The sequence below is a fragment of the Carcharhinus amblyrhynchos genome, chromosome 2, assembly GCF_965287045.1.
Source record: "Carcharhinus amblyrhynchos chromosome 2, sCarAmb.v2.hapA, whole genome shotgun sequence".
Taxonomy (NCBI): Eukaryota; Metazoa; Chordata; class Chondrichthyes; order Carcharhiniformes; family Carcharhinidae; genus Carcharhinus; species Carcharhinus amblyrhynchos.
In genome coordinates this window covers 44,066,287-44,087,018 of record NC_137325.1, presented here as the reverse complement: position 1 = coordinate 44,087,018, position 20,732 = coordinate 44,066,287, and the positions used below count along the sequence as shown (strand labels likewise).

Below are 20,732 nucleotides of genomic sequence, written 5' to 3'. Positions count from 1 at the left end.
GGTTAAGATGCCCAATTTGAATATTTAAATCTCTAATGGGGAACACCCAGTCACAATGGGGAACTGGTTATGGGTCTACTCCAGGCAGGTAGACATCACAATCTGTCTCCAAACCAGGATCCATGCTGATTTTTGCATCCTAAATACACAACTATTGTACACGACCCCCGTCCCTCCCCTCAGCTTCCCAAGTTGATAAGAAACAACTTGAAAAGCAGCCCAATGCAAGGATTGAGACAGGTTCCCAGGTCAGGACAAGATGCGTGGTGTAATCTTCATTTCCCCCACACCTATTGAATTGGTCAGTATAAAAGTTGGCAAATTATGTTACAGTTGCAGAAATGACAATTATAAGTGGGCACAAGTTCAAGGTAAGTGGGGGGGAGAATGTTCAGTGGAGATGTGGGGGGAAGGTTTTTGCACAGAGGGTGGTGGGGACCTGGAATGTACTGCCAAGTGAGGTGGTTGAGGCAGACACATTAGTGACACTTAAGACTTATCTGGATAGGCACATGAACAGGGAGGGAATAGATGGATACGGGCGGGGTGGGGGGAGTTGGGGGGCTGGTGCTTGAGAATCTGATTTAATTAGACTTTTAAAAGCCCACTGTGGGGGGCGGTGTGGGGAGGAAAGCAATTAATGTAGAATAAAAAAAATTCTTCTTCAACTTTTGCCACTCTCCCCCTGACTTACAAAATCCCACCTGGAATTCTTGTTGGGATGACGTGAGCTGATAGACCTGAGGGGGGGGTGGGGTCTAGCGGGAGATCCAGTCTAATCATCACCGAGGGTGGGTGTGGAGAGGATATGTCCCCTCAGAGAATCGAGTACCACGGGTCACTGTTTAAAAAATAAGGGCAGACAGAATCCATAGAATCCAGCAGAGCAGAAGGAGACCATTCGGCCCATCGAGTCTGAACTGATCACAATCCCACCCAGGCCCTATTTCCATAACCCCACATATTAACCCTGCTAATCCCCCTGACACTAAGATCAATTTAACATGGCCAATCAACCTAACCTGCACCCCTTTGGGTTCAGAACAGACGAGGAGAATTCTTTCCCTGGAACTCTTCCCCAGCAGGAACCAGAGCCTTGGAATATTTTGCAGCCTGAGCTAGGTGGATGCGGGATTAACGTACTGGGGGGGAGGGCTGTGGGGGGGGAGGGCTGTGGGGGGGGGGGGGGGGGGGGGGGGGGGGGGGGGGGTGGTGGGGGGGGGGTGGGGGGGGCGCAGGGGTGTTGCTGAAAGATTATCAGGGATAGGAAGGAAGGTCGGATTGAGGTTATACTCAGATCAGCCAAGTTGCTATTGAATGGCGGAGCAGGCTCAGGGGGCCGGGGGGTGGGGGGTGGGGGGCGGTGGGGGCGGTGGTGCTTCCTTTTGGGTCAAACCAAGTGGACCAACTCAAATTACATTAGGACAAAGTAAAAGGGCCAGCTCCCCAAAAGGAAGGAGAACGGCCCGAACTGAAACAAAAAGTACAAAGGAAACTTAAAACACGTCAAATCAAAATGTGATTGTCGGGGTCTATAACTCACCCCAGCCCCTGCGGTGCCCAACAGGTGGTTGTCAATCAATGTCCTGATTGGATCCCCAATCCCACCCTGTGCTGATTGGAATCCAATTGGAAAAGGCAGTTGCCTGATTGGTTAACCAGAGTGCTTGACCATCATCAGTGATGTCATTTCCTGTTTGATACAATTGCTTTGTGCTCCTGGAGTATAAATTCAAGTCCATTGAATGGTTGTGTTTAGGAGTTGTTGGTGTTTGTTCTCAATTTGGGAAAAGAAGTTCACACTCACACAATGGCCTCACAGATCTCCCAAAATTATCACCAGGATTGTGAAGCTGGTGTCAATAAGCAGATTAACCTGGAGCTCACTGCCTCCTATCTCTATCTTTCTCTGGTGAGTCTTGTCTCAATCTATTCTGGTAAATCAAGCTCTCTTTTCCCAATTTCAATTTAACTTGCCTGTTTGATTGTGTTTGACTGTCTAAACTAAATATCAGTTTCTCACACGTTCTCTGTGAGAATGGGATATGGTGATGTCCAGTATTGGTTGGTGTGCTCAATGTTTGTGGAATTAGTGGCTCCTTCTATGTTGACCCTAAGCATGGGATTTAGTACTAGATATGGTGTAGATAGATTCTGTTAACTGCTTAACACACAATACATGTAAAGGTTATTTATTAATGTCATGAGTAGGCTTACATTTCCACTGCAATGGAATCCCCCTAGTGGCCACACTCTGGCACCTGTTTGGTCATGCTAAATTCTCCCTCAGTGCACCCAATGAGGCTAACCAGTACATCTTTTGGACTGTGTGAGGAAACTGGAGCATCCAGAGGTAACTTGCACAGAGTGAGAATATGCAGATCATGCACAGATAGTGACTTTTTTTACTTTGTCCTAATTTAGTCTGAGTTTGTCTAGTTCCTCCTCCCTTAAAACAGGACATGCAGATTCATCTGGAGCTCACTGCCTCCTATCTTTATCTTTGAGTCTTGTCTCTCTGTTTGTACCTGAGATAAAAATCTATTCTGATATAGTGAATTCTTTCCCTGACTTGACTTGTCACCTGTTTTATTTGCTGCCCTTCCTGTCAGTACAGCCTAGGTATTGTTATTTGTATAACTACACCTGGTCTACTGAGTGGCTGCTCAATGAGTGACTAGACACAGAGCAAAAGTGTTCTTAATCTTCATGTTTAGTCTCAGAATGTTACTGATACTTATCATCCATCCCCTTAACTGCTGGAACTAAATGGAATTCTTTTTTATTCTAAAAGAGTTAACAAAGTTGGTCAGGGAATGGTGCCACATTGGCTAGACTGGTTTCATTTTAATTTATTCATAGGGCATGGGTGTTGCTGGCTGGACCAGCATTTATTGCCCATCCCTAGCTGCCTGAGGACAGTTGAGTCAACCACATTGTTGTGGCTCTGGACTCGCATGTAGACCAGACTGGGTAAGGACAGCAGATTTCCTTCCATAAAGGGACATTAGTGAATCAGATGGGTTTTTCTGACAATCGACAATGATTTCATGGTCATCAGATTCTTAATTCTGGATATATTTATTGAATTTGAATTCCACTGTCTACCATGGTGGGATTTGAACCTGAGTCCCCAGAACATTAGCTGAGTTTTTGGATGAATAATCTAATGATGATACCACTCAGCCATCGCCTCTACCTTTCTCTCGATGCCTATGTTCAACTTTGTGCTTGCTCTGATTCAATTCCAGCTTCCACAACAAAGTGCTAGAAAATCTCAGCAGGTGTGACAGCATCTATGCCTCTATTCTCTACCCAATGTTTTGAGTCTAGATGACTTTGTCAGGCTCTGCAGTCTCTTGCTAGCTTCCAGATGTTTTCAGACTGCTCACCATCTCGGGCAGTCTGTTCTCTGGGTTATGAGCCTGTAGCTTCATTAGTACATCAATGTTTTATATTTGAAGATTCCAAATTATGGAAGTTGATTGGGAAATGGTAACAATTTAATCTCAATTCTAACACTTTATCATCTAGAATTGACTTCTTAATGCACCTCATTGAAATGAGGATTTATGTATTTACAGTTCTTCCAGTAGTGACTTTCTGCACTTCAATTAATAATCAACTTCAGTGCAGATGCTAAACCAAGGTGTGCAAGAAAAATGCAAAATCTGATTTTATGGTCATTGAAAGTGTGCTTTGAACACCAGCAGAAGATCTGAGGGTTGTCCTGTTCCAATTCTCCTGTCTGACCATTCCAATTAGTAACAGACATTGGGTTACAGACCATTCAATATCCCTGAAGCAGGGAGGATAATATAAAGTGTCTTCATATTGAAGAGTCAGTTTGATTAGAATTCTGGAAGGGGACTTGGGGCCTCCGTGTTGTGGTTAACGGAATTGGGATTGTTCTCTTTCAGATGTCTTTCTTTGACCGGGATGATGTGGCCCTGGACAATTTCTCCCACTTCTTCAAACATCAGTCCCACGAGAAGCAGGAACACGCGGAGAAGCTGATTAAATTCCAGAATAAACGTGGAGGCCGCATCCTCCTCCAGGATGTGAAGGTGGGAATTGGGGGAAAATGGCTGCTTTGAGTCTTCAAGTCACTGGCCTGACAGAATTATCAGCAGAACAATCTTGCTGTGTGGGCACTGATACTTTTGTACATGTGGAATTTTAAATTGTCCCATAATCCTGCACAAAACTGGGGAAATAGTTGACCTGATCCTGAACTCCTTCCCTCTTGGTCCAAATGGACAAACTGGAAGCTCCCTGAAATAACTGTCCTGTCTTTCTCCATTGTAGAAGCCAGAGAGGGATGAGTGGGGTAACGGTCTCCAGGCAATGCAAGTAGCCCTGGATCTGGAGAAGAATGTGAACCAGAGTCTCCTGGATCTCCACCAACTCGCCACCACCCAGACTGACCCTCATGTAAGCTTCACTTCATTGTAACTCTGATCTCCTGGTACACTTGTCTTTGAGTGCATCTCCCTGCGAGACCAGTTAGACCCAACATTGCATTGTCTTCAATCCCCACATCCCAGTGTGGACATGGATGTGACATGAGCAACATTGCAATCTGTAATTGGATAAAGTAATAACCCAAAAACCCAAATATCTGCTGTCATTTATCACATTCCCACCTGTGGGAGTAGGCTAGAACAAAAATTACAGCACAAGAATAGGCCTCCAACCCTTCACTGACTGTGCTGCCCAACTTAATGAAACCCCTGACCCTTCCAGGGATCATATCCCTCTATTCCTGTCCTAGTCTTGACAAATACAAGACAACACTTAAATGTCACTACTGTATCTGTTTCCACTACCTCTACAGCAATGAGTTCCAGGCACCCACTACTCTGTTTAAATCTGCTGTGTACATTTCCTCTAAACCTTGCCCCTTGCATCTTAAATCTATGCACCTTAGTAATTGGCTTCCACCCTGGGAAAAAGCTTCTGACTATCCACTCTGTCCATGCCTCAGGCTTGTAGACTTGTCTCAGGTCTCCCCTCAACCTTTGTCTCTCCAGTGAGAACAAACCCAGTTTCTCCAACCTCATAGCTAATGCCCTCCATACCAGGCAGCATCCTGGTAAATCTTTTCTGTTCCCGCTCCAAAGACTCCACATCCTTCTGGTAGTGTGGCAACCAGATATAACAGTATATTCCAAATGCAGCCTAACTAAGGTTCTATAAAGTGTCAACATGACTTGCCAATTTTTAATATTCTGGCTGATGAATGCAAGTATTCCTTGACTATCTTCTCCACCTGCATTGCCATTTTCAGTGACCTGTGTACCTGTACATCCAGATCCCTTTGCCTATCAATACTCTTTAAGGGCTCTACCATTAACTGTATATTTCCTATCTGTATTAAACCTTCCCAAATGCATTACCTCACTTGTCCAGATTAAACTCCATCTACCACCTCTGTCCAAGTCTCCAACTGATCTATATCCTGCTGTATCCTCTGGTCCTCATCCCTTTCCACAAATCCACCAACCTTTGTGTTGTCTGCAAACTTGCTAATCAATCCAGTTCCATTTTCCTCCAATCATTAATTACAAACAGCAAAGGTCCCAACACTGATCCACTTGTCACAGCCCTCCATTCAGAAACACACCTTCCACTGCTACCCTCTATTTTTGACCAAGCCAGTTTTGTCTCCATCTTGCCAGCTCACCTCTCCCATGCAACTTCACCTTCTGCACCAGTCTACTGTGAGGAACCATGTCAAGGCCTTACTGAAGTTCATGTTGACAACTCCATTCTCCTATCCTCATCAATCATTTTTGTCATTCCTAAAACTCAATCAAGTTTGAGACATGACCTCTCCTTAACAACCACCTTGCCTCTCTCTAATATGCCCACTTAATTCCAAGTAGATCTTGCTGTGCACAAGCTGCTCCATCTCCTACATTGCAACCATGGCTACACTTCTGAAAGGATTAGATTGGGTGCAAGGTGCTGTGGGTCATAGATCAATGCATCAGTGACATATCAGGAAGATGTATTGGGTGTGGGGCAGAACGAGGCCAAATCATTTCAATCTCTTGATGCAAGCAGGAGCATGAAGAGGATTGGCTGTAGAGGAACTCATCTTCACATTATTTGACTCTTTCTTCCCCTTCCAGCTGTGTGACTTTCTGGAGACTCACTTTCTGGATGAGCAGGTCAAGACCATCAAGCAACTTGGAGACCACATCACCAACTTGAAGTGTCTGGGAGCCCCTGAGAATGGGATGGGAGAGTACCTGTTTGACAAGCTCTCACTGGAGGAGAGCACTTGATGTGACATCTGGGATTGGATTGGAGATGGCTTTGCTGCTGAGATGTGTTTCCAATTATACCTGGGCCACTGGGCTTTCTCCAGGAAGAAAGAACTTGTTAAGAATTGAATTCTTCTTGAAATAAAAATCTTTCACTGATCTTGTCTATTGTCCTTTATTCAGCACTTGAATTGGGCAAATGTCCACAGCAGTATAATTATGGAATGATTGTTAACTGGCTTATCCTACTACATGTGGCGTAGGCCCCTCAAGCCTGCTCCAACATTCAATAAGATCATAACTGACCTGAGTGGAACCTCAGTCCAACATTCCTTTTTACCCAATTGTTAATCAAGAATCTATCGATCTGCCTTTCAAATACAAAAAATTCCATTTCTCTTGAGATCCAGAGACTTGTGACTGGGTGGGGGGGGAGTGGTGAAATATCTCTGTCCATATTTAAATGAATGGCTCTTTTTATTTCAACAGTGACTCCTATTTTAGTACACCCTTCTGAAGGGCATATCCAGTCTACCACTATTAGACTGGATCTCCCACTGGACCCCCCCTGCCCCTTCCAATAAGAGTTCCATTTGAGGCTGTGCAGTTTGAAGGTGGAATTTGGTGAGGCACAGGGAGTGTGGTAAAACTTGAACAAGAAATTTTTGAATTCTGCAGTCAGGGGCTTTAAAATAAAAGGCACTTAATGTTCTTTCAAAAGTCTAATTCAATCATGTTTCCCCAGGCCTTGTGTTTGACTGTTTTCTCCATGACTTACAGGAATATACCTACAAGATGTTAATGAAATATTACACCATCCATCTGGTCCTGACCTGGGAACCTGTCTCAATCCCTGGATTCTGTGCTTGGTTCTGGTCTTCAAGCTGTTACCAAATGTCTGGGGTGGGGGTTTGCTATAACAGGTGTTTGTTTTTGGATGCAAAAGTCAATATGCATCCTGATTTTGAGACTAAATGTGACGTTACTCCACCAGCAATAGATCCATTAATGGTGGAGCTTGAAGCTTTAAATATTTAAACTGGGAACCTTAAATATTCAACTTAGCCACACCCATTCCATGGGTAACAGAAGCTGTATCTCAATCCACATTGGGAATCTGGAAGGAGAAAACAGTTGGGATCAGTATTGTTGTTTTCCTGTTTCTTTTCCTTCTGGGAATCTTTCCTCTTGTGGCAGGAATGCATTGGTCGGCCATTCTGTCGTGGCTCCTGGCTATTTTTCCCCGAGCCCCTCCAGGCGATCCACCTCAGGACTGAGGGGAAAATCAGCCCAAGATTCAACAGCACCAACATTCTGGGAACTGAGCTCCAAATGTTTTCCTTTTAATCGATACCACGCTGGAGTCACAGTTTCTTCCAATGTCACCCATTCTCAAAGAGGACAGGAAAATGGTGGCTGGGGAAATAACACTGCGATATTAGTGGGTGAAACATTTCTGCAGGGAATGTGAGACTCAATGGCAAAGTCAGCAGTTATTGTCTTTGAGAAGTTAGTGTCACCTTGAAGTGCTGTAGCCCGGGTGGTGAATGTGTTCCCTCAGCACCGTTAGACAGAGAGTTCCAGCATTTTGACCCAATGGTGATGATGAAGGAACGGCAATTTGTGTCATGTCAGGATGGTGCGTGACTCCGAGGGGAAACCTGGAGGTGGGGACATTCCCATTGCATCTGCTTCCTTTGTCTTTCTGGGTGGTGGAGGTGGTGGGTGAGGAAGGGGCTGTCGGAGAAGCCTTGGGTGTGATGCTGCAGGGCAGCCTGTAGATGGCACCCCCTGCAGCCTTGGTGAAGGGAGTGGAACCTGAAGCCACTTGGTGTGTTGTTTTGTCTCCAGGTTAATCCATTTCATCTGAACTCCTTCATGCATTCACTAAAGTACCAGACAGAGGGATAGGTTCTTATTGTGTGATGATGCACAGCATGCATTTTACATGTTGGATCATGGGGTGCCAGTGTCAATGGCTGCGCTACATTTATTATCCATCCCCAATTGCACTTGAGAAAAAAGGGTTGTGGCCAAAATATTGTGTGATTTCAAGAAGAAATTAGATATAGCTCTTGGGGGGGGTGTCTTTCGGGTCAAACAAGTAAACTAACTTAAATTACATTCGGACAAAGAAAAAGGGGGCAGCTCCCCAAAAGGAGAGGGAACGGCCCGAACAGAAACAAAAAGCACAAAGGAAACTTAAAACAAGTCAAATCAAAATGTGATTCTCGGGGTCTATAACGCACCTCAGCTCCTGCGGTGCCCAACGAGCACGGAAGGCGCCGACTATGCTCAAGGACACCGCATGCTCCCTCTCCAGGGACACTCAGCCGCAAACGTAGCTGCAGTAGAGGGGCAGACAGTCAGGACAGATGGACCCCCCGATCGCCCGCTGCCTGGACCTGTTGATGGGTGGGTTAGGTTGATTGGCCATGCTAAGAAATTGCCCCTTAGTATCCAGGGATGCGTAGGTTAGAGGGATTAGTGGGTATAATATGTAGGGATATGGGGATAGGCCGGGGTGGGATTGCGTTCGGTGCAGACTTGATGGGCCAAAGGGCCTCTTTCTACACTGTAGGGTTCTATGATCTATTTATGATGGCGCATCTCGCCAGGCCCAGGAGCAGATTCACGAGGAGATCACCATCCCAACCCGCTCTTATGCATTTGTGAGAAGGGTTAAAAATCCAACATTATTACATTGGAATTGAGTTGGCAATCCATGGAGTGGTCCCCCAGTCATTATGATCAGAACTGAGCTTCCCACAGCCTCCATGTTCCTGTCTTTACAACATGATTCCCTCAATGGCCAGAAAGAAATGCCTCTGTCCTGAATATCCTCAGTGAGTGACCATTCCCAGCTCTCTGGGGCTGGAGAGAATTCCAAAGGTTCATCAGCTGCCGGATGGAGAAATTCCTGACCACATTAATCCTAAATGACTCCCCTTTTTCCTTGTCTGAATATAATTTGAGTTTCTTTACTTGGTTCCACCCGAAAGACTTGAGTTTCTTTACTTGGTTTGTCTGGAAAAGACCCCATGGAGCGGGTCTTTGAACATTCTGATTGGTTCTTGGATACCCAATCCCCTGACTGGAATCCAATTGGACAAAGCAGCTCTCTGATTGGTTAACAAGATTGTTTGGCCATCACTGGTGATGTCATTTCCTCTTTGATACAATTGCTTTGTGGTCCTGGAGTATAAATTGAAGTCCTTTGGCTAGAAGCTTTTAGGTATTGTTGGCGTTTGTCCTCAGTTTAGGAACAGAAGCTCACACTCACACAATGGCCTCCCAGATTTCCCAGAACTATCACCAGGATTGTGAAGTTGGTGTCAATAAGCAGATTCACCTGGAACTCACTGCCTCCTATCTCTATCTTTCTCTGGTGAGTCTTGTCTCAAAATCTATTCTGGTAAATCCAACCCTTTCCCCATTTCAATCTAACTTGCCTGTTTGATTTAGTTTTGTTACTGTCCTATCTAAATATCAGTTTAACCCAATTTTATGATGAGACTGAGATATGGTGATGTCCAGTATTAGTTGCTGTGCTCAGTGTTCCTGGAGTTACTGGCTTCTTCTACCTTGGACCTTTATGCATGGGATTTTGTACTGAACATAGTGTAGATGGATTCTGGTAACTGATAAACACTTACTATGTGTAAAGCTTATTTTAGTGTCACAAGTAGGCTTACATTCTCACTGCAAAGGAATCCCCCGCCCCCTAGTTGTCCCAAACGGGGACCTGGTTGGGTACACTGAGGGAGAATTTAACAGCTGATCAGCACATGTTCTGGACTGAGAGGAAACTGGAGCAGGCAGAAGAAACCCATGCAGACATGGGGAGAATGTGCAAAGTCCACACAAACCAGCAATTGAACCTGGACCCCTAATGCTGCAAGGCAGCAGTGTTAACCACTGCCACCCTTAATGTGACTTTCTATTGATTAGAATGAGTCTGTGTTGTGGTTAACGGAATTGGGATTGTTCTCTTTCAGATGTCTTTCTTTGACCGGGATGATGTGGCACTCAACAATTTCTCCCACTTCTTCAAACATCAGTCCCGGGAGAAGCGAGAACACGTGGAGAAGCTGATTAAATTCCAGAATAAACGTGGAGGCCGCATCCTCCTCCAGGATGTGAAGGTGGGAAAATGGCTGCTTTTCTGATGTTACACTACCAGAGAGAATAGTTTCTTTGTTCAGCTTCTGGTGTCTTGATCTCTTGCTACTGCCTCAGTTGTCACCAAACAGAATAATGTCTCGGTTTTTCTGTGGTGGGGGAGACTGAGCTAAACACCTTGTACACCAGTCCTGTAGCCCTGCACAATTATTGTACTCCTCCTTGTCCATACAAATGGACAAACTGGAAGCTCCCTGAAATAACTGTCCTGTCTTTCTCCATTGTAGAAGCCAGAGAGGGATGAGTGGGGCAACGGTCTACAGGCAATGCAAGTAGCCCTGGATCTGGAGAAGAACGTGAACCAGAGTCTCCTGGATCTCCACCAACTCGCCACCACCCAGACTGACCCTCATGTAAGCTTCACTTCATCATAACTCTGACCTGCCTCAGTCCCTTATCACATTGTTCTCTGTGGTAGTGGGATCTTGCTGTGCACATTGCTCGATTTCAACAGTGGCTACGCTTGACTTGTCCCATTGTACAGTTCAATAGAGGCCCATCGAGTCTGCACTAACAAAGATACAATTGACCTCCCCATAATCCCATCTACCAATATTTGGCCTGTAGCCCTAAATGTTATGATGTGCCAGCTGCTCATCCAGGTCCTTTGCTTTAAAGGATGTGAGGCATCCTGCCTCCACCTCCCTCCCTGATAGCACATTCCAGATCCTCTGGGTAAAGTTTTTTTTCTATCACATTCCTGCCCCTTGAACTTGTGACTGACCTTTTTTCAACTAAGGGGAACAGCTGCTCCTTCTCCACTCTGTCCATGCTCCTCAATCAGGTCGCCCCCTCAGTCTTTTCTGCTCCAATAACACTCAACATATCTCCATAACTTAATGCTCCATCCCAGACAGTGTCCTGGTGAATCTGCTTCAGAGACCCTCCAGAGCAATCACATCCTTCCTATAATGTGACAACCAGAACTGCACACAGTACTCTAGCTGTGGCCTCAACTCCAATATCACTTCCCTGTTTCTGGAACACTTCCTAGCTGCTTGTCAGTCATGGAATAATTCTGTTTAAATTACTCCTTGCAAAATGCATCATCTCACACATTTCAGGGTTAAATTCCATTGGACCATTCCAAGCCCAAGATAGATCCCTCGGTACACTACTGGGCCCTGGCTTTCGGTCCCTAAATCAGCCTTCTGTGATCACCTTCTGTCTCTCACTACTAAGTCCATTTTGAAACCACTTTATCAAGTTCCCCTACACATGTATCTCCCATGCGCAATTGCCACCTTGTTTCCCATATGGGACCTGGTCAAAAGCTTTGCTGAATTCCATTAGACCCCATTAACTGCATTACTGTCATCAAGACAGCTGGTCACTACCTCAAATGCAATAACATTTGTAGGGCATGACCTCCCTCTGAAGCCATGCTGACTATCCCTGATCAAGTCTTGCCTCCAGGTGGCAATTGGTTTTCCTTCAGAAGTGTCCAATAGTTTACAGCAAATGCTTTTCTTTAGACACTTCAGTGACCTGTGGAATATCCCAAACTGATTTTCTCTTGGAGATGCATTGGTAGTTTAGCATAATCCAGCCATCTCCCTACACAGAACACAGGTGTGAAGAGCATTGGCTCTGCAGTAACTCAACATTCTTGTGACTGTCAATATTTCTTCCCCTTCCAGCTGTGTGACTTTCTGGAGACTCACTTTCTGGATGAGCAGGTCAAGACCATCAAGCAACTTGGAGACCACATCACCAACTTGAAGCGTCTGGGAGCCCCTGAGAATGGGATGGGAGAGTACCTGTTTGACAAGCTCTCACTGGAGGAGAGCACTTAATGGGACATCTGGGATTGGATTGGAGATGGCTTTGCTGTGAGATGTTTCCAATTATACCTGGACCACTGGGCTTTCTCCGGGAAGAACTTGTAGTGAGGAATTGAATTTGGATAAATGGAATAAAAAAAACTTTAACTGATCTTGTCTGTTACCCTTCATTCAGCACCTTTTTTTATTTGACACCATTAATGCTCAGAGGTTTACAGTGTAAGAACAGGCCCTTCAGCCCAATTGTCCATGCTGCCCAGTTTGACCACTATGCTGGTCCCAATTGCCTGCATTTGGCCCATATCCCTCTCTACCCAAGTAACTGTGTTGGTTATAGAACAATCACTAACTCAGATGGAGTGGGGCCTCTCTAGCCTGACCTATCATTCAGAAAGATCATGGCTGATCTGATTTGTAACCCTGTCCCTCCTCCCTGTGACCTTTCACCCCTTCATTAATCAGGAATCTATCTTCTTCCTCTTGGAGGAAGCGTTCCAGAGACTCAACCCAGCCAAGCAGGGACAATATTCTTATTGATCGTAAAGAATAACACCTGATGGACAGTGACCTGAGTTGTGAGGAAACATTCTCTCTGCAGCCACCCTGTGAGTGTCCCTCAGTGAGGATTAGACTGGATCTCCCATTGAATTCCCCCTCAGATCCATCAGCTCAAATCATCCCAACAGGAATTCCAATTGAGGTCCTGCTGCCTGAAGATGGGATTTGAGCCTGGGGGAAGGTGGCAAAAGTTGAACAAGGAATTTTAGTTCTGTATCGAGTACTTTTTCAATCTTTCAAAGGTCTGATTAAATACACTGCCCCCACCCTAGCCTTGTGATTAAATGCCTTGTAATGCAGGCATTGGGGGAAATAAACACTACTGCCCATCTTACCCTGACAAGGGCAATAAATACTCACCAACAACAACACCTGTAAGTCCCCATTCCAGCCTCTCAGCATCATGACTTGGAACTCTATCATCACTCCAGTCAGAATCCTGGTGCTTCCTCTCTAACAGCATGATGGTTGTTCCTGCACCAGGTGGAGTGCAGGGATTTGAGAAGCTGGATCTCATTCTCCACCCCTCCCTCATTTGAGGGTAATTGGGGATGGGTAATAAATGTAGCTCAGCCATTGACACTGGTATCCCATCATCCAATGTGTACAACACATGCTATGCATTATCATGCAATAAGAACCTATCCCTCTATTTGGTACTTTAGTGAATGCATGAAGAAGTTCAGATGAAATGGATTAACCTGGAGACAAAACAACACACCAAGTGGCTTCAGGTTCCACTCCCTTCACCAAGGCTGCAGGGGGTGCCATCTACAGGATGCCCTGCAGCATCTCACCCACCACCTCCACCACCCAGAAGGACAAAGGAAGCAGATGCAATGGGAATGTCCCCACCTCCAGGTTTCCCCTCGGAGTCACGCACCATCCTGACATGACACAAATCGCCGTTCCTTCATCATCGCCATTGGGTCAAAATGCTGGAACTCTCTGTCTAACGGTGCTGAGGGAACACTTTCACCACCCGGGCTACAGCACTTCAAGGTGACAGTCGAGCGCACTAACTTCTCAAAGACAATAACTGCTGACTTTGCCATTGAGTCTCACATTCCCTGCAGGAATGTTTCACCCACTAATATCACAGTGTTATTTCCCCAGCCACCATTTTCCTGTCCTCTTTGAGAATGGGTGACATTGGAAGAGAATGTGAATCCAGCGCAGTATCGATTAAAAGGAAAACGTTTGGAGCTCAGTTCCCAGAATGTTGGTGCTGTTGAATCTTGGGCTGATTTTCCCCTCAGTCCTGAGGTGGATCGCCTGGAGGGTCTCGGGGAAAATAGCCGGGAGCCGCGACAGAATGGCTGACCAACACATTCCTGCCACAAGAGGAAAGATTCCCAGAAGGAAAAGAAAATAAACAGGAAAATAGCAATACTGATCCCAACTGTTTTCTCCTTCCAGATTCCAACCTGGATTGAGATACGGATTCTGTTGCCTATGGGATAATGTTTCTACAAAGATACAAGTTTCTGCAAAAATGCAAGCTGACTTTGGAATGGGTGTGGCAAACCAAGTTGAATGTTTAAGATTCCCAATTTGAATATTTAAATATCTAACGGGGAACGTCCAGTCACAATGGGGAACTGGTTGTGGGTCTATTCCGGGCAGGTAGACATCACAATCAGTCTCCAAACCAGGATCCATGCTGATTTTTGCATCCTAAGTAACTCTTAGGCAATACAGGTTTGCACAATCTCTGCTTGCAATCCAGATATAATTCTGGTAAAAAAATATGTTGCACCCACCATTCACTTTATCAACATCTTCGTCATTTTCAGCTTATATCTACAGTACCTATAATTTTGTCTCATCTTTGTATCACTGAAAACTTTTGATAGAAATCTATGAATCCAAAGTTATTAATAATTATGGATAATAAACTGAATTGTTGAGATGCCTCTGCCTTTCTTGAATAATTTCAATGGGATGGAAAGGTATTCTATCAGAGTAAAATGTAGTCAAAGATTGACCAGAAAATGTGCAATGGAAAATTTAGTAGTCGTTAAGGAGAAGATGTTTGGCTAGGTACATTGCAACAAAAGTAAAAGGTGAGGGAACCAAAATTAGGTCTTCTTAGATGTCAAAGGAGATAGAGAATGTAATTTTTAAAAAGTGAGCGCATGATACATGTCAGTTAAACAACTTAAGCTGGAACCAGACTAAATACACCGTAGTTCATGCGCATAGATCTTTGAAGGTAGCAGGATATATTAATAAAGCAGTTAACAAAACGTAAGGTGTCTTGGATCTCATTAATAGAGGTTAAAGCAGGAAAGCATAAAGCTGTGTAAAGCTCTGGTTAGATGCAAGTGCTGGGCTCCACACTTAGGGAAGAATGCAGGTATATTGCTCAGTTCTGGGCTCCATACTTAGGGGTGGCATGGTAGCACAATGGTTAGCTGCTTCACAGCTCCAGGGTCCTGGGTTTGATTCCCGGCTCAGGACACAGTCTGTGTGGAGTTTGCATGTTCTCCTTGTGTCTGTGTGGGTTTCCTCCGCGTACTCCAGTTTCCTCCCACAGTCCAAAGATGTGCAGGTTAGGTCGATTGGCCATGCTAAGAAATTGCCCCTTAGTGTCCAGGGATGTGTAGGTTAGAGGGATTAGTGGGTATGAAATGTAGGGATATGGGGGTAGGGCCTGGGTGGGATTGTGTTCGGTGCAGACTCAATGGACTGAAGGGCCTCTTTCTGCACTGTAGGGTTCTATGATTCTATGATATGAGGGTCCTTGAGAGGGCACGAAGCAGTTTAGCAGAATGATTCTAGGGATGAAAGATTTTAACTGCAATGTTGGTTTGAGAAGCTGAACTCAACCTTGGAACACAGGAGATTTAGGGGAGATTCAACTGAAGCGAGCATGATTATGATAGGTTTAGAGCAGGGAGACAAAGAAAATTTGTTTCTATTTGCTAAGACTACAAGGACTGGATACACAGATTTAGGGTTTTGCTCAAGAGATGCAAAAGGGATGTTAGGAAAAACCTTATCATACCTTATGAGTTTAAGACCTGGAACTCATGGTGCACGAGCTTGGTGGAAGTGGAAATGATGAATAATTTCAAAAGAAAATTGGATTAGCACTCGAGGGAAATGAACTTACAAGGATCCAGAATGAATGGGGCTGATTGAACCAAGAATTGGCATACACTTGATGGCCATGATGTGGATGTGCCGGCGTTGGACTGGGGTAAACACAGTAAGAAGTCTGACAACACCAGGTTTTAGTCCAACCGATTTATTTGATAGTAAACTCACAAGCTTTCAAGGGGACTGCCTCTTCATCAAGTGAATGGAGAGTTCTGGCCTCGGACTGTCCGAGGTCAGAACTCTCCATTCACCTGACGAAGAGGGAGTCCCCTTGAAAGCTTGTGAGTTTACTATCAAATAAATCGGTTGGACTAAAACCTGATGTTGTCAGACTTTTTACTGTGTATACACTTGATGGGCCAAATAGCCTCCTGATGCAGTTATGGTTTTGACTCTATAAGTAATCGTTCCTTAATGTAATTGTAACTTAAAGAGAAGGTAACAGTTATAGCATATTATTGCATTTAATTGTATGCAGGTGGTGAGAATTAACTCAAAATTCACTTGAGTTTCCATAAACGGAACAGACTGATTTTTTTTTGGTTGGATTAGGAGGTACATGTTTGAAACATATTTCGCTACAAATTAATTCAAATGAATGTATAAAGATTCACTCTCATTCTATTCTTCATCACTAACTTTATGGAGCATAGCTTACAGTGCTGGACTCCATGTTACAAAACAGATATAGAAACATTGGGGATGTCCATCAAAGACTTACAAAGGTTTACCAATCTGAGAAGTTACAACTATTAGGAAAAACTAGAAACAGCCTAGGGATGTTTTCCATAATTATAGATTTTTGAATTATGACTATGTTAAATTGGGTAGAAGTAGAGAAAATGTTTCCACTTGTCAGGAGTTGAAAATTAGGAGTCATAAATTTATGTTAGTAACCAATACATTTTACAAGCATTTCATGAGAAACTCCTTTACTCAAAGAGTGGTTAGAATGTGGCATCTGCTATGACTTGATGCAGTTGAAATGAAACGTAGAATCATTTAAGGGGAATTCAAAAAGATTATGTTGACAGCATGAGATGAATAACATGGGACAAAGCTCGTGTGGAACACAATCATTGATTAAACGGGGCTTAATGGCCTATTTCTACGCTGTGATGTTCTTCGCAATTCCATGTACCTTATCAATCTAATCCAATGATTCATCCCTGAACTTCCTACCTTATGATGATCTACTCTTTTCTCCCCACTCCCTTGCATATATTGTCATCAGCAAATTCGTTCAGCCAGTTTGTGTCAGAATTGAGCTAGCCTCTTTTAAACGTTTTACTGAATTATATTTCCACAAAACTTTCTTGTTCCTCTCACCTTTCTGTTCAGCAGCTGCTTCTTGTCTACCACTCTGGGGATCATGACAAGCGTTGAAGACAGTCACCAGAATTTTTCCACCCCGCCCACCACAAGAATTGGAGCAAGATAGGCAAACAATGGAAAGGTCTGTTGACCTCAGGCGAGATTTTACAGTTTCGGGAAAAGCAAAGCTGTCAAATCCCAACCAGTGGCTCCAATTTTCCTGATGGTTAATGTGAGGAAATTGTAACAACAATGACTTAGGGCTAAAAATTGGTTTACCCTGGTTCTCAGGGATGGAGATCATGATTTGTGACCTGTCTGCTCCAATTCCATTTGAAGTGGACAACCTGTAATTTGCTAGTTTCATTTTATTACCATGATTTTCATAAGCCCCAGGTCTGTCTTGCTGTTGACTCCTCTCAGCACTGCTGATTGCCTCTGTCTTAGAACAGCATTGTGCTGGCATAGCAAAGCTGCACTTCTTAAAGGCAGTCTGTCCCCCTTACAGAGAAGCTGCACTGAATATACTGCTGTAATTTCAAACAGTGGGAATAGCATTTTCTTGCTGTCTATGTCACTCTGTGGTCAGTTAATGGCAGGAACAGGATTTGAGCATAAGCAATCAAGTTCCAGTCCTATCAAAGATATTATGGCTGCCAAATGATTGTATTAAGAAAAGTAATCAGTCTCCCCACACTATCTAATCGGGATACAATTATGCACAAATGACTGCTAGGCTTCTTTTGCAAAGTTTGTGCATGTAGTAAACCTACCTGGCAATGTAAAAACTGCAGTGAACCTTTAAAAGTGTATTTTTATGGTATTTTGCAGATAAAACTCAAATATTGGCATTAGCCACTGTTAAAGAAATTTATTTTTGGAGAGAAAATATGGAACGATCAAATTATTACATAATGCTTACATTTGTCATTTCTCCCAGTAAACATGATTATGTTAAAAGTTAAGAAAATGCAAAATAGTCTATATCTGTTAATTAGTCAATTAAAATTACAGATAACTTAATTTTAGTTCAGTGCTAAAAATGCCTTTTGTGCCATTTTATTTCAGCATTAGAAAATTTGAAATTTTGGAGCCACAAATAGTTTTGAGTAACTGAAGAATGCCGTTCAAGAATATAATTTTGTAAGTTAAGATTTCCAATTTAATGAAAACCACATGGGGGTGATTCTCCCAAACCGTTGCGCTGCTCTAGCAGCACAACAGGCCAGGAAACGTCAACAAAGGCCATTTAGCAGGCTCCCCACTGGGCACCATGGCCTCCACACTTCTCTGGGGCCTGGATTTCCAGCATTGTCAGCTCTGCACTGGAAATTAGAGGCCAAAGAGATTCCCCAGGAGGTCGGGGGTAAGGAGAATGTCTCCTGGGCATTGCTAGCCTGACCCCCTGGCAGTGCCCAAGGGGCAAAGTGGCAAGACCAAAGGAACATCTTGGCACTGCCCAGTGGCCATTAGGCAGTGTCAAAGGGCAGGGCCAGGGCCTATTGGGAGGGCAGGGCTGGTGGGGGGAAATCAGTGGGGCTCCTGCTGCCAGTCTGCAGGTGGGATCGTGGTCAGAACGAGGGAAGGGGCTGATGGCCGATCCAGGCTGGTCAATGGGGCAGCTGCTGCTGGGACTGCCGGGTGTGTGTGGGAGGTGGTCAAGGGTGCCAGGGGTGGGGAGGGATTGGGAGATCAGGATTGCCAGTGGGGGACGGCGTGCACGGGGAGATCTGAGCAGGGCTGGGGGTGGGGGGTGGGAGAGTGGGGCTCCCCAAAGATGTCCAGGAGGCCAGAGGGGGCAGGGCTTATTGGGAGGGCAGGGCACTACGGCGGGGTGGGGAGGGGAATGGTTGATATGTTGGCCAGTGAGTGAGCTGCCTAACAACTGGGAGTCATGACAAGGCGATGCCAGCGTTGGACTGGGGTAAACACAGTAAGAAGTCTCACAACACCAGGTTAAAGTCCAACAGGTTTATTTGGTAGTAATCGCCACTAGCTTTCGGGGTTTGTCCCTTGGTCAGGTGAGTGACAAAGGGGCAAACCCCGAAAGCTAATAGTGTTTACTACCAAAAAAATGTATTGTACTTTAACCTGGTGTTGTGAGACTTCTTACAACAATTGGGAGGCCTGCAGTGAGGTGCTACTGTGCATGTGCCATTATGACAGATTGGTACATGCACAGTGGCCCATTCAGTGCTTCGCTGCTGCCCTCTCCAGTAGGAACCTGCCCCCGGATTTTCAATCTGAATCTTGCTACGGTACTCTGCAGAATGTGGGAGGTTCATTTTGAATACCCCACTAAAAAAAACCAGTGAATTTGAGTTTTTATGCAAATTGGGCAGTTCAAATTTTTTTGGATAATCCCAGCCTATATATTTTAAAACACATTGTCATCAAAGGAGATGTTCAAAACTGAAAGCCAAAATGCAATTATTATGACACAAACATAATTAGCAGGAAAGGTTTGTTAAATGAGATGTCCTTATATAGTTTGAACTATCCCATTTGCCAAACTGTCACCATTCATTAACTGGGATTTGCAGAGTGATCTTTTACACGACTGTATGCAAAGTATTTATTTCAATCAAAATTACACCTTTCTCCACCCACCAACCTTTTATATGCAGTATTGAATTTGCTGCATTATGTTGTGTGCATTGTCACTTTCCTTGACTTCATCCCCTGGTGAGGAGAATCGGCCAAAGAATAGAATGCTCTGTGTTTTGTTATGTCTAATGAAAAACAGAAAAGGATGATCGGCTACAAATTTTCTTTTCAATTCTGCACTTCGCCGGATAATTATGGCTGCAGTGGCAGCTGCTGCTTCTGTGCCCTCTTCGTTAACTTCCACAAAGGACTTGTGAATAACCTTTGACAAAAAAAGGCTATTTGTTTTAGACATTCCAGTCAAGTTTGCCTTTGACTGATCAAAGACATCAATCATCCCCATTGCTGGAAGTATATCTTCAAGGTCAAACTGGTCTTCTAGCTTAAATCTGGGGAGATGAACTTCAACCGTCATTTCCAACATATTTTGTGCATCGGTCCAAAGGAGCAGTTCTTTGTATGTGAGTGCCTGCTCCAGCTATCAGAAGGGAAACATAAATTGATGAATATAAAATGGTTGTTTATTTGGTAATACGATGATACCATGCCTTTGAGAAATATCTTTATATCATGTTTTTGTAAGGGCTATGTTCAGAATTCAGATCTGTTTTACAGGATGCCAATTTGTCTAGGAAAACCTTTAAATTAGTGGCTAGAAAAACTCATTTTACTCATTTTAGAAATGGAGTGTTTGCTGAAACAGATGAATGTATTTATGTTTACTTAGATTCACCCTGGGGTTTCAAAGTAGAGTTTTGATTAAATTGATTGACACAGCCAAAGTCGTATGATTAATGGGAGGAGCTAAGTTTGCAGGAAGAAAGGGTTTCTGTTTTATTTTAAAAAGTACAAACAATTGCTGCCCGGGCTTCCAGAAGAAACAAGTATTTCTCTGTCTCTCTCATCTCCA

At 44.2% G+C, this 20,732-nt stretch overlaps 3 protein-coding genes across 4 annotated transcripts in view; 2 read left to right on the top strand and 1 right to left on the bottom strand.

Moving 5' to 3' along the window:
- Positions 1-1,810: 1,810 nt before the first annotated feature.
- On the top strand, positions 1,811-6,293 carry LOC145360643 (ferritin heavy chain-like). Its single transcript, XM_080215993.1, has 4 exons — positions 1,811-1,912; positions 3,921-4,067; positions 4,309-4,434; positions 6,138-6,293. Exons 1-4 carry the CDS (start codon positions 1,811-1,813, stop codon positions 6,291-6,293), a joined length of 531 nt encoding a protein of 176 aa, XP_080072119.1.
- Positions 6,294-9,558: 3,265 nt separating this feature from the next.
- LOC145360631 (ferritin heavy chain-like) lies at positions 9,559-12,250 on the top strand. Its single transcript, XM_080215983.1, has 4 exons — positions 9,559-9,660; positions 10,271-10,417; positions 10,682-10,807; positions 12,095-12,250. The coding sequence occupies exons 1-4, from the start codon at positions 9,559-9,561 to the stop codon at positions 12,248-12,250; spliced, it is 531 nt and encodes a 176-aa protein (XP_080072109.1).
- Positions 12,251-19,333: 7,083 nt separating this feature from the next.
- LOC145360618 (leukocyte elastase inhibitor-like) overlaps positions 19,334-20,732 on the bottom strand; it is a 42,683-nt gene continuing 41,284 nt past the window's right edge. For both annotated transcript variants that reach the window (XM_080215963.1, XM_080215973.1), the window contains exon 7: positions 19,334-20,300. In XM_080215963.1, the coding sequence (XP_080072089.1) occupies positions 19,833-20,300 (468 nt within the window). In that variant the 3' untranslated portion in view covers positions 19,334-19,832. The remainder of the gene's footprint in view (positions 20,301-20,732) is intronic.

What these genes read in the sequence shown, in the direction of transcription:
- LOC145360643 (XM_080215993.1), top strand. Translation starts at nt 1,811, where the DNA reads ATGGCCTCACAGATCTCCCAAAATTATCACCAGGATTGTGAAGCTGGT. An exon ending in CCTATCTCTATCTTTCTCTG is followed by an intron (nt 1,913 to 3,920) that starts GTGAGTCTTGTC and finishes GTTCTCTTTCAG; the next exon opens with ATGTCTTTCTTTGACCGGGA. An exon ending in TCCTCCTCCAGGATGTGAAG is followed by an intron (nt 4,068 to 4,308) that starts GTGGGAATTGGG and finishes TCTCCATTGTAG; the next exon opens with AAGCCAGAGAGGGATGAGTG.
- LOC145360631 (XM_080215983.1), top strand. Translation starts at nt 9,559, where the DNA reads ATGGCCTCCCAGATTTCCCAGAACTATCACCAGGATTGTGAAGTTGGT. An exon ending in TCCTCCTCCAGGATGTGAAG is followed by an intron (nt 10,418 to 10,681) that starts GTGGGAAAATGG and finishes TCTCCATTGTAG; the next exon opens with AAGCCAGAGAGGGATGAGTG. An exon ending in CCACCCAGACTGACCCTCAT is followed by an intron (nt 10,808 to 12,094) that starts GTAAGCTTCACT and finishes TTCCCCTTCCAG; the next exon opens with CTGTGTGACTTTCTGGAGAC.